The 13,622-nt window shown below is 48.2% G+C and overlaps 1 protein-coding gene across 1 annotated transcript in view; it reads left to right on the top strand.

The window, feature by feature from the left end:
* OTOP1 (otopetrin 1) overlaps positions 1-5,314 on the top strand; it is a 42,984-nt gene extending 37,670 nt beyond the window's left edge. The window contains exon 6 of the mRNA XM_082461615.1: positions 4,931-5,314. Within this exon, the coding sequence (XP_082317741.1) occupies positions 4,931-5,101 (171 nt within the window). The 3' untranslated portion in view covers positions 5,102-5,314. The remainder of the gene's footprint in view (positions 1-4,930) is intronic.
* Positions 5,315-13,622: the final 8,308 nt, after the last annotated feature.

The raw sequence follows: 13,622 nt of genomic DNA, 5'->3' as shown, positions 1-13,622 counted from the left end.
CTGTCTCAATTTTGGGAACATTCGTTGTCTATTCAGGTATTCTTCAGATGCAGGGTTTATCAAGTTGATTGTGGGGATTTAATCTGCTGCTCTGAGGCTGCATGGAGAAATTTTCCTTTCTCTTCTTTATTAGCACAGCTCCTGGGGTTCAGCTTTGGTTTAGGCCCTGCCTCTGCGTGTAGGCTGCCCTCAGGAGTCTGTTATCCACCCAGACAGGAGGGGGTTAAAGCAGCAGCTGATTAGGTGGCTCTTACTCAGGCCAGGGAGAGGCATGGGTATGGTATTCATAATTGGAATGAGGGGCGAGCCTGAGGCAGCAGAGGCTGGCGTGACATTACAACAGCCTGAGGTGTGCCGTGTGTTCTCCTGGGGAACTTGTCCCTGGATCATGGGACCCTGGCAGTGGCGGGCTGCACAGGCTCCCAGGGTGGGTATGGGTAGTGACCTGTGCTTGCACACAGGATTCTTGGTGGCAGCAGCAGCAGCGTTAGTGATTCATGCCTGTCTCCGGTGTCTGAGCTGTTAGCCGCGGATTGCGCCCGTATCTGGAGCTCATTTAGCGGTGCTCTGCCCCCTGTGGGCAGACAGGGGAGGAATCCCCTCTCCTCGTGCACCCTGAAACAATGGTCTCTTGCCTCTCCAGCAGCTCCAGACTTTTTCCTGGACTCCCTCCCGGCTAGCTGTGACGTACTAGACCCCTTCAGGCTGTGTTCACGCAGCCAACCCCAGTCCTCTCCCTGGGATCCGACCTCCGAAACCCGAGCCTCAGCTCCCAGCCCCCACCTGCCCCAGCGGGTGAGCAGACAAGCCTCTCGGGCTGGTGAGTGCTGGTCGGCACCGATCCTCTGTCCAGGGATCTCTTCGCTTTGCCCTCCGCACCCCTGTTGCTGTGCTCTCCTCCATGGCTCCAAAGCTTCCCCCCCGCCCACCCCCCATCCCTGCCATTGAAGGGGCTTCCTAGTGTGTGGAAACATTTCCTCCTTCACAGCTCCCTCCCAGAGGTGCAGGTCTTGTCCCTATTCTTTTGTCTCTGTTTTTTCTTTTTTCTTTTGCCCTATTCCAGTACGTGGGGGTTTTCTTGCCTTTTGGGAAGTCTGAGGTCTTCTGTCAGCATTCAGTAGGTGTTCTGTAGAAGTTGTTCCACATGCAGATGTGTTTTTGATGTATTTATGGGGAGGAAGGTGATCTCCACGTCTTACTCTTCTGTCATCTTGAAGGTCTCTTCCTTTTCTTCTCATTTTCCCTCCCTTCCTGACAATATATCCTCTGTGTGCCCACTGAGGGCCAGCAGTGCTGTGAGTGATGAGGGTGCAACATGCCCCAGAGCTCTGGTCTTCCTCCTATGGGGCTTATAAACCAGATGCCAGGACTAGCAACAAAAAATCAAACAGGAAAAATGCCTATAGTGATGTGTGCCCTGCAGGGAAGTAAGAAAGGATGGTGTGTGAGCTGGTGCTTGGATGGCCATGGTAGATCACATGGCCAAGTTGGTGGGAAGGGCTTTCTCAGGCGGTGGGATTAGAGACCAGAGCTGGATGGCAGAAGGAGCCATGGGTGCTCCAGGCAGAGGAAGTACCCGGTGCAAAACCCTGGGTGGGAGGAGCTTGCCTCCTTTGAGAAGAGGAGGAAGGGCATGTGACTGGGGTGGGTGGGTGGGGGACAATCTGGGGAGCTGGGTTGGAGGGTGGTAAGGGATCATCTAACAGAGGGCTCTGCCATCCCGTGTAGCAGGTAGATTTTATTTTAAATGTGCTGTGAAGCCTTTGGGTGTTTAACCAGGAAAGGGACACCATCTTACATAAATAATTAATCTGGCGATGAGTGGTGAATAGACTGTAGGCTGAGAGCTTAAGCAGGGAGCCACTGCAATGGTCCAGGTGAGAGATGGGGGTGGTGGCCTGGCTGGTGGAGTGGAGAGAAATGGGTGGATTGAGAATTGATGGATTGGGTGGCAGGCGGATTGTTATGAGAATGAGTGAGAAGATGAGGATGATGCCTGAAATTTTGATTGAGCCTCTGGGAGGAAGATGTTGCTGAGGAGATGGGGAGAAATGGGAATGTAATGTTGAGTTTGAGATGCATTTTAGACAACCAAGTAGCCAGTGGGATATACGAGCCTGCAATTCTCAAGGGTAGACCAGGCTGGTGATTTAGATTGGGAAGTCGTAGGCCCATAGCTGGTATTTACAACCAGGACTGGGTGAGATCATCAGAGGTCATGGGTATAGGGTAGAGAAGAGGACCCAGGAATGAATGAGCCCTGGGACCAGCCAACATTAAGAGACTGAGCAAAGGAGGAGGAACCAGCTAAGGAGGGAGGGAAGAGCCAGCTGGCGTGGGAGGATGACCCTTAAGGACCCAGAACACAGAGAACACAGTGGGCTAGAGATATAAGGCCACGAGTGTTCTATATGGAGATGTTAATGAAAGCCACATGTATCAGTTACCCATTGCTGCGTAAGAAATGACCCCTAAACTTGGCAACTTAAAACAACAGACATTTCTTTTTTTTTTTTTTAAAGGAATTCCTTTATTATTTATTTATTTATTTATTTATTTTTAGCTGTGTTGGGTCTTTGTTTCTGTGCAAGGGCTTTCTCTAGTTGCGGCAAGCGGGGGCCACTCTTCATCGCGGTGCGCAGGCCTCTCACTATCGCGGCCTCTCCTGTTGTGGAGCACAGGCTCCAGACGCGCAGGCTCAGTAGTTGTGGTTCACGGGCCCAGTTGCTCCGCGGCATGTGGGATCTTCCCAGACCAGGGCTCGAACCCGTGTCCCCTGCATTGGCAGGCAGACTCTCAACCACTGCGCCACCAGGGAAGCCCCAGACATTTCTTTTTTTTTTTTAAAACCCAAGTCAAGCTTCTGCTCACACTTGGATCTAACTTGCTGGCCAATTTACAAATGGGCTGATCTGATTAAAGAGTTTAGGTTTATTGATTGATTGATTGATTGATTGATTGATTGATTGCTGTGTTGGGTCTTCGTTTCTGTGCGAGGGCTCTCTCCAGCTGCGGCAAGTGGGGGCCACTCCTCATCGCGGTGTGCGGGCCTCTCACCATCGCGGCCTCTCCTGTTTTGGAGCACAGGCTCCAGACGCGCAGGCTCAGCAATTGTGGCTCACGGGCCTAATTGCTCCGCGGCATGTGGGATCTTCCCAGACCAGGGCCCGAACCCGCGTCCCCTGCATTGGCAGGCAGATTCTCAACCACTGCGCCACCAGGGAAGCCCAGACATTTCTTATTTCACAGCTTCTCTGGGTCAGGAGTCTGAGTGTGACTTAGCTGGGTGGCTCTGCTCAGGGTCCCTTGCAGGCTGTGGCCAAACTGCCCACTGGGGCTGCAGTCATTTCATGGCTTGATTTTGGAGGGGAAGGGGGTCTGTTTCTAAACTCACTTATGTGGCTGTTGGAAGGATTCGGTTCCTGGTGGGCTGTTGGGCTGAGGGTTTGATTTCCTTGCTGGCTGTGGGCCTGAGATCCCTCTCAGTTCCTGGCCATGTGGCCTCTCCATAGGCTGGCTCACATGGCAGCCACGTTCCTCTCTTGCAAGAGGGGGTGAGCAAGATGGACTCCAGAGTCCTTTTGTAACCTAATCTCAGAAGTGACATCCCATGACTTGTGTCATATTCTGTTGGTTAGAAGAGAGTCACTAGATTCAGTCCAACTCAAGGGGACAGGGCTCCACAAGATTCCCAGGATGTGGGACCATTGGGGGTCACCCGAGAGGCTGCCTGCTACAGTGTAAGGGTGGAGAAAGTTGTGGAAGTGTCAGTGTGAGAGGGAAGCAGGTCTAGGAGCCCAACAATTTAAGGGGAGGTAGAGGAGGAGGAGCTGGGACAGGGAGGCTGAGAAGGGGGAACCAGTGTGTAGGTTCCATGAGCAACAAAAATAATAGGTTATTGTTTTATGTTTTGCAGACTTAGTTGCCATTTTATTCTCATCTGAGCCCTCTGAGACAGGTGTTAGTATTACCATCTTATAGGTGAGGAAACTGTGGCTTGGAGATGTTAAATTGTAGTCTGTAAGTGGCAGGAACCCAGGGCTGGTTCCACGGCATGTGCTTCTTCTCCTGATCAGGGGGATGTGGGCAGGGCCTGGGCTTCCTCTCTAAGCCAAGGACAAGCCAGAAAAAGGACCACAGAACTCACCAGCCCAGACCCACGTGGCTGGGATCCCCAAGCACCAATGGTGAAATATAAAGACGGGTGGGAAACAGGGAGCACCACTGTAGGAAAACACTGGGGGCTATGGGAACACACAGGGAGTTCCTGCCTGACTGGTTAGATCAAGGAGGGCTTCCTGGAAGGGGAGGTGTCTCAGGACTTGGAAGAAGGTAGGACTTAGCAGAAGAAGGAAGACAGGGAGTCCCTGATAGAGGAAGAGGCAGGAGCAAAACCCTGAAGGCTGGGGAAAGGCACATTTGGGAGCTGTGCACAGCCTGGGAGGGCCAGAGTGAAGGGCGTGATGAGGGATGTGGAGACGTGGACGTGTTCCTGATCACTGAGGGAATTTTGACTGTCTCCTGAAGGCATTTGGAGCCCTGGTGAGTGGTCAGCAGAGGAGTGACAAGGTCAGATGTGCGCTTTATAAAGATCACTCTGAAGCCACGTGATGGGCTGGAGGGGGGGGGAATCGAAGGAGCCCACTGGAGTGGAGGGGATCATGGGAGGCATTGCAGCAGTCCGGGGAGGGGGAGACGGAGGACCAGATCAAGGTGAGGGCTGTGGGGATGGAGAGAACCAGGTAGGTGTGAAGAGCGTTCGTGCAGGATCGGGGCTCGGTGGACTGACGCGCTCCATAGAGATGGGAAACACGCAGGGGCTGCTTACCCCTGTGACAGGTGTGACTCGGTCTCCCTGAGTCCAGGTCAGCGCCTGGGTTTGTGGGGGACCCCCGGGCGGCTGCTAGGACCACCTTCTCTTCTCTTCCAGCTCTGGATCCCTCCCGCCTTTGGCTGCCGCCCTGAGTATGACAACGGATTGGAGGAAATTGTCTTTGGCTTTGAACCCTGGATAATAGTGGTCAACCTGGCCATGCCTTTTTCTATTTTCTACCGAATGCACGCAGCTGCCTCCCTCTTTGAGGTCTATTGTAAGATATAATCTGTGTCCACATCAAAGACTGAGGAGAGCGCTAACAAGAGAATTCGTTGGAGCCACCTGGGAATGTTGAGGTCGGGCAAATACTGCCTTACAAATGTGAGAAGGGCCGCCTTTTGTCTGCGATAATTGTTTTTCCCATGAGCTGGAATTGCCCATCACCCTGGATGAGTGTAAACAAGTTAGATCAAAATCTGAGATGGCTGAAGTCTGCCCTTGGTTAGTTAATTCTAATCGAACCTAAATTATTTGATCTCCTTCGAAATGAGATCCTCTGTTTTAGAATGTGATTTCAGGTTGGAAAAAAAAATATCCAGTTTGTTTTTCATTAAAATATTTTCTGTTATCATGTTACTATATACAACATTTTCCTGACCATCTACATAGTCTAATCACCTTTAAATTTTATCTTTCCCAGAGCTGATGAATGTAGCTAAAATCACATTTAGTTTATATTGTACTTTCTGAATACGTTTCATTTTTTTGAACAAAGTTATTTTTATCGTCTGGATGGAAATTTGTGTATAGATCAATATAAAGACATATTTCTCACCTGAAATTTTGGCATATTTTCATTCGTAAAGTTTTTTTTTTAATACATTTTTAGTATCTTTCACTATAAATATATATATGTTTATTTTAGAAAATTAGGACATTTCAGAAGAGTAGAGAGAGAAAAATCCCCTAAGATGCCATTGTTTAATTGACAGTCATCTTTTTCTTCCAGTTTAATTGAGATGTAATTGACATATAGCACTGTATAAGTTTAAGGTGTACATTAATGATTTGGCTTACATCATGAAATGATTATCACAATAAGCTTCGTGAACACTGGCCATCTTATATAGATACAAAATTAAAGATAGGGATCTTGACAGTCATTTTTTAGATACAAAATTAAAGACAAGGATCTTGACAGTCATTTTTTAAACATCTTGATGTGTTTCTTTTAACCGTGTTGGACACACAGGATTCTTTTCATTGTTGTTTTGTTATACTTGCCAGTGATGATGCAAAATATTCAATTTTGTATGCATTTTCCCCTCAACAATATGGCACAAACCTTCCCACCCACATTGTTATAAACTCTTTGTAAATATCATTTTCATACTATATTATATTCTATTGAGTACCGTAATTAACTTTGTTTCCTATTGTTGGTTTTAGAGTGTTTATAACTTTTTGTTTTTATCTGTGACTCTGCAAAAATCCACCATATATGTAAAACATTTTTTATATTTAGAATTGCTTCTTAAGATATATCCTTAAGGGCTTCCCTGGTGGCGCAGTGGTTGAGAGTCTGCCTGCCGGTGCAGGGGACGCGGGTTCGAGCCCTGGTCTGGGAGGATCCCACATGCCGAGGAGCAGCTAGGCCCGTGAGCCGCAATTGCTGAGCCTGCGCGTCTGGAGCCTGTGCTCCGCAATGGGAGAGGCCTCGATGGTGAGAGGCCCACGCACCGCGATGAGGAGTGGCCCCCACTTGCCGCAACTAGAGAAAGCCCTCGCACAGAAACGAAGACCCAGCACAGCCAAAAATAAATAAATAAATAAACAAAGTAAACAATGCGTTTAAAAAAATACATTAAAAAAAAAAGACTAAAGTTTAAAAAAAAAAAATCCTTAAAATCAGGATGCCATATCCAAAGGTTATAAATAGTTTAAAGCCTCTGACAGAATATTGACATTTGGGATCGCTTTGTATATGCTTTTTCTTAATTCTTTTAAAATCATAATAAAATTAGTTAACTTACTGTAAGTACTAATGTGAACATCTTTTCATCTGAGTGTGTATATATATATATATATTTTTTTTTTTTTTTTTTGACAGCACAGACAGAGGGACATTAAGAAACACCAAAATTTTTACATAACTGAAATACTTTATATTCATTTTTGGAAAAAGTAGGAAATGGGCAGAGAGACTAAAAGCAAAGTAAAACATTATCTATCATACCTTCCATCTAGGGCAGTGGTTCTCAACCGTGGGTGATCTTGTCTTCCAGGGGACTTTCGGCAATGCCTGGAGACATTTTTGTTACCGCTAGGGGGCGTTACTGGCATCTAATGGGTAGAGGCCAGGGAAGCTGCTAAACATCTTCCAGTACACAGGACGGGACTGTTTCCACCACAAATTATTGTGCTCCAAAGAATTATTCTGCTCCAAATGTTAACAGTGCCTAGGTTGAGAAATTGCAATCTAGAGGTTACTGCTGTTAATTTTTGGTACCTATTAGTACACACACAGACACACACACACTCACACAGGCACAAATGGGATTGCTTTTATATATATTGTATTTGCATGTAACTTGCTTTTAAAATCTTAATACACCAGCAAGCTTTGTAACTATTTTAGGGTCCCCTGACATTGATTCTCACACTTCTGAATGCATTAGAATCATTTAGCGAGCCTGTTAGGATTCCTGCCTTCCCAGCTAGAAGGTCAGCTTCCGTTGGTCTACAGCGGGGTCCTGGATGCTTAAATAAGCATCTCAGGTGATGCCAACTCCCTTCCAGAAGCATCTCAGGAGTCCACGCACCTCAAGTTAAGACTCCTGAAGGACATTCCTCGATATTGTGTTCTCTTCTGCAGTGTGACTTTGCATGGCTTCAAAGTACATTCCTTGGAGGGAGGTACCATTCCTGATGTAGTGAAACCCTGATGTTGGACATTTAGAGACATTTAAGTGGTTTGCTTGTTTGTTTGTTTGGTATTATAAATGACACCATGGCAAGCATCTTCTGCTGAGTCTTTGTGCACATTGGTAAACGACACTGTGTGAGATGACTACATGTGAATGCCAATTTCTCCAAAAGATCCCATTTTGGTCATTATTAATTCCCCCCTGTTCTAAGCACATCAGTACCAGCCCTAGGGCCTCAGCCTGTGGGTTTTAGGCCCTGCCAAAGAGATATAGGGAATCACAGTAATGCTGGGAACAACTGGTCCAGGCGTGGTGGTTTTGGGGTGGGCATGGGGCACCATCAGAGCTCAGAAAAGTCAGCACAGCCTTGCTGGGCTCAGGGCATTTGAGGAGTGATCTTAAAGATGTCCCTAAACAAGAAGAGCCCACAGCCTCAGGGGTGGCCATTCCAGCCAGGCAGCTTCGACCCACAAGTAGTTAAGCATCCTGACTCAACCAGTTTAGGCACCAAGGAAAATTTATTACCTTAATATCAATGCAATTCACAGAAGAGGAACCAGAGTGTGCAATTAACAAGTGTCCAGATCTCAGGGCTAGAATAAGAGCAATACAAATTAAAATAACAATGAGATACTATTTCCCATTCATCAGATTGGCAAGTGTTGGTTGGCAAGATGTGAAAGAAAGGGAATTCACATACACGGGTGGTAAGAGAGTATATTGATAAAGCCACATGGAAGAACAATTGGCAATGTTGACTAAGGCTAAAGGAGCATATTCCTTAAGACCTAGCAATACCACTTGGTGTGTGTGTGCCCCAGAGGTACCCTCACTTACATGTGTTCATCACACATAGGAAGTGTGTTCATCACACATAGGAGTTGTGTTCAGAAATGTCTACAGCAACAGTGCTTGTCATTGGGAAGAACTGAAAACAGCCTAAATGTCCATCAGTTAGGAGTATGAATAGGTAAATTATGGACTATTCCTGCAATGGAATATTTTTTCACAGGAGTGAAATAAATGAATGGGCCAGAACAACATGTATCAATCTGGGTAATCCCTCAAGACAATGCTGAATTAAGAATGAAGTAGCATGAAGGTATAATTGGTATAATTATAATGGTATAATGGTATATTGGTATAATATAATGTTTCAAAACAGGCAAAACAATTCCTGATATTTAGGGGATACATCCATACACAGTAAAATTATAAACACACATGAAGATAGGATGCACCCCAAGTTCAGTGTAGTGGTTACCTGTGGGCTGGGAGGGAGGCAGGGGCAGGACTGGAGTGGAGACAAACAGCTGAGTGCATGCAGTGTCTGAAATGTTTGATGTCTTAGACAAAGTGTTTGGTATAAAAGTATTCATTATAGTTTCTTCTGTGCTTTTTGATATACACAAGATATTTCATAATAAAAACATTTGAAAGAAAGATAAAAGAAAGTCAACATAAGGAAGATGAACTCAGAGTCATCAGAGAAGGTGAACTTGCAATATTCATCCACCATTGTTGGGAGGAGGGTGTCAAGGCTACTGCTGTGTGGCCTCCTCGGCAGGTAGATCCCAGAGGTGGAGTAACTCAATGCCATTAGCTGTAAACATCACCCGACTCGCTCCCGCTCCCGAGGGATGATTCCATGCTCATCAGGAAACCCGACATGGATTTGTTTTCCCATGTGGTTCTCTACTGTGGGGACCGATGCCCTTGGCACTCAAGTTACCAGGAAAATCTCTTTCTCATCTGTTCTCACCTGTGGCAACCTGATCAGGGAAGAGCCTATGCATTTGGCAGCTTGAGCTCATTCATCCCTGACCCTGGTCAAGGCAGGATTTGAACTCGTGATATTTGGGTACCATGGCTCTTGGTGAGGCTGAATGGAAGGGCAAAAACTTTGGAGCTGGACACCCAGGGTCACAACTAGCCCTGTGGCACCTGGGTGTGCCTTAGAAAAGATTTCCCTTCCACAAGACCTTTTATGAACTGCTGGACTAAACCGCACCAGCATCTGCCCAGTCGTCCTTGCCTGGAGGTCAGATTAGCCTCCTTTGTCTCCCCACAGGGAACATCGGTCATGAAGCCCAGCTGGAGTAATTACTACTCTCGCCTGCCTTACTGCGTAACCCTTCAAATTCACCAAGCTCCTCGTGTCTGTCTCTATGAAGTGTCAGCTCCCAGCTGACCTCACTGGATAAGCGTTACTACTCTATTAGAATGGGGGGGGGGGGACTTCCCTGGCAGTCCAGTGGTTAAGAATCTGTGCTTCCACTGCAGGGGACACGGGGTTCGATCCCCGGTCGTGGAACTAAGATCCCACATGCTGCGAGGTGCGGCGAAAAAAAATGCGGGGAACCTTTGACCACGCCTACATCACGAGGAAGTTGTAGCATTTGGACCACTGAGCCTTTTAAAAACCCATTGCCTTTCCCCTCTATTAGACATATCATCTTAAAAAAAAGCCAATTCGGTAAAAATATCATTCAAACAATTGCTTGAGGATGTGTGTACAGGCCAATGCATCCACGGACAGAACGTCTCCCTTTTCTCCCAGTTGTAAATTGCTACACTTAGCTTCACAGGGTGAAGAGCGAGCGGAAACTGCTGCAAACAGCTGGTTCTTCCCTGGGATTATGAGCGTTGCTGTGGAAGAGCATGACCAGCAGGGGGCGCTGGTGCCTTTCCTTCTGAGTCCACTTCACTTGCACTTTCAGGCCAAAGTGAGGGGAGATGTTGTGGTAGCAGCCTAAGGGTAAAAATGCCCCGATTGTACTCTATCCATAGCTCTGGGTTCCTGCGATGTGTCAGAGATGGCTGTCACCATCCCAGCGGAGGGCTGGGAAAATTCTGAGTTCTCACAGGGAAGCTGAGAACTAGTTAGTTTCAACAAGGATGCTCCTTCCCCGTGCCCTCACCACCTCCCACTTCCTGGGGGAGGTTTGGAGGAACAGGGTGTATGCAGGGTGTTATGAGGCTGGGGTGGAACTTGGTCAGGGCAGCTGGCGGGAGGGCACTCTGTGGGGTCTGATGGGGAATGACCGAGACATTAGCTTGTCCTAAAAGCAGAGCCGAGGGGACCGTGGTGAGGAGACAGGAGAATGATGAGTGTAGTGTTTTAATGCTCAAAAAGGATGGTAGTTCCGGTGTGGTGTTTCAGCCGCATTAATAACATAGGAAACACCACAGTGATGACGGTATGTTAATTGTCTAAAAAAAGTAAATCAAGTCACCTGCTAAAAACCCTTCAACGGCTTCCCGTTGCTTTTAGAAGAATGTACAAACTCCTAACCGTGGTCTGTTGGGATCTTCAGGATCTGGCCTCTGCAGCTCCATCTTCTTCCCAAGCCAGGCCCTCCCTCGGCCTCCCCCTCCCCCGGCCACCCCACCTGCACTGCTGCAGCCACAGCTGTCTCCCAGTGCACGTCCTTGAATATTCCAAGCTCTTCTGCTCCTCAGGACTTTTGCAGTGCTTCCCACCCCTCCTTGATCATCTGTCTAAACAGACCCTCTGTTGTGCTTCACCTCGGCGCCCTTTACCGTTACTTGCATAGTTATTTACTTGTTTTCTTGTCCTTTTCTCTTGGGAGGGTGGGGCTTTGCCTCTCTCTCCCAGGGCCTCACCACGTGGGTTGCATGACCACATGTGCTGCCCTCTCGACCCCAGACTATTGCAGGGCTTGGGGAGACCCCGGGAAGGCTTGTGATTGGCCTGTTTCAGACCTGGCAAAACTTCTCTGCCCGCTTCTTGTCCACATCTGCGGACCCTCGTTCGCCTTTAAGGCACAAGAGGGCGCTTTAAGCCTGGTGCTTAATAAAGAGTCCAGACAAGACCGTGCATTAGAATGTGCTCCCCTCTTCCTGCTCTGCATCAGGAGCTAAGCAGGGGCACCCAGTTCTACGGAGGTCTGTAGGTGGGGTCTGTTCTCCTCCGTAGGGAGGAACCAGCGGCCAATCGCTTCTTCCCGCCGGGACAGGAAGTGATCTGACCGTCTCCCCGACACACTGACAGCCGCAAGGGCTGCCTACATGTCTTGGCAGATGTTTCTGGAACACCCGTCTTGGGTGATTGGTCTAAGCCAAGCATAGTGACACCCTCCTCTCCTTCGCTGGGCATCGGTATGGACGGTATGGAGGTGGGCATGTGAATAGCTCTAGACCAAGTGGGGGTAACCTATGCCTGTGAGCTAAGAATGGTTTTTACATTTTTGAAAGGTTGTTTTTAAAAAAACCACATTCAAAAAAGAATATGCTGCAGAGACCATAAGGTTCTTATGGCCCATAAGAACCTACCATATTTACTATCTGGTCCTTTACAGAAAACGTTTGCTGACCCCTGGTCTTGACCATGAGAGGTAAGAGGCCTCTGCTGGATAGCCCTGGAAGGATTTGGATCCCTAATAGGGAAGAGACGAGGAGGAGGTTTGCCTTTTTTCCTGCCTAAATGTGGTTGTGGGAGGAAGTCAAGCCTGGAGCTGTGGCAGCCAGTTTGTGACCATGAAGCAAGCAGCCCAAGAATAAGAGGCCAATATGCAGAGGAAGGAGATGGAAGGAGGCTGAGTCCTTGAATACACTGCTGAGCCCCTGTCTGATCCTGGAACTATCGTCCTCTGAACTCCTTCTTATGGGAGGTAAACGTTATTGTTGTTTAAGCAAACGGTGGACAAACATTTTCTGTAGAGGGCCAGGTAGAAAATATTTTAGGTTTGGTGGACCATAAGCTCTCTGTTGCAACTACTTACCTCTGCCCCTGTAGCATGAAAGCACCCACAGGTGATTCATCAATGAATGGACGGGGCTGTGCCAATAAAACTTTATTGACCCAAACAGGCAGTGGGCTGGATCTGACCCTGGGAGTTTGCTGATGCCTGCTGTGCATTGGGTATTTTGTTACTTGCAGCTGACCCACCCTAACTTGTATTCTCTGAAGTCAGTCTCAGCTCAGAAGTGCCCCTGGGCTCTAGCATGGAGGGGTAAGCCTGAGAGTGGGGAGGTGCTGCAGTGCTGGTTGGTGCTGGGGGATTAGCACATAAAGCCCACCCACTGATATGTCCTTTTCTCCATGTCCACCTCATGCTTCCCACTGTTTCCTCCAATATCTTCTCATAGTCCTAACAACTGTCCTGGGAGCACATGACCTTAACAAAAACGGCTTCACCTTTTCCAGGAATGTGATCCAGGGAATGAAAGGTGCTCCTGCTTCCCCTCCATGCTCCACTCCGGCCGTGGTCAGCCCTTCACCCACCCTGCCTGGCAGGGGACGGCGTGGCCCGCTCACTGGGCAGGACTGAGCTCCACAGCTGTGTCCACCAGGTCACAGAGCCAAAGAGTAGCCAAAGGAGGAACAGGGCAGATCACCTTCCTGGACTGAGCACCGTCCCCGAAAGTGCAATTTCTCCTACAATTTATAAAGGTGATATGATGGCATGATGGTGTTTAAGACTGTGGCCAGCACCGTGGTCACAGGTGAACTGCAGAAACAGGTGAGGGCTCTGTCCCTGATGTTACAATCCGGGTGTTCCCTGAGTGCTATGCTGGACCCTGAAGAAAGGACAAGATCCCAGCAAGAGTTAAGGGTGGGGCCTTCCAGGAAAGGGCCCTGATTCTACCCTCCCAGGTGCACAGAGAGCCGGGGCTGCCCCTTAATGTGTCCCTGACGAATGGTACTTCTGTGGCAGAAGTGTGGTTTGGGGAGATGGACGGGCTTTGAGTTCAGGTTCAGATCTCTGCTGCAAGTTACCGTCCGCTCACTGAGCCTTGGTTTTCTCCTCTATAAGACAGTGGGGATAGCCTGACACACCTTAAAGGGTCACTGAAAGCATGAACTGAGATGATGCATGTAAAGCTGGAACCATAGAACCTGGCGGGCAGCAAGC

The sequence above is a fragment of the Balaenoptera physalus genome, assembly GCF_965194825.1.
Source record: "Balaenoptera physalus genome assembly, chromosome: 5".
Lineage (NCBI taxonomy): Eukaryota > Metazoa > Chordata > Mammalia > Artiodactyla > Balaenopteridae > Balaenoptera > Balaenoptera physalus.
The sequence above is the reverse complement of the archived record's forward strand: the minus strand, read 5'-3'. Positions and strand labels throughout refer to the sequence as shown.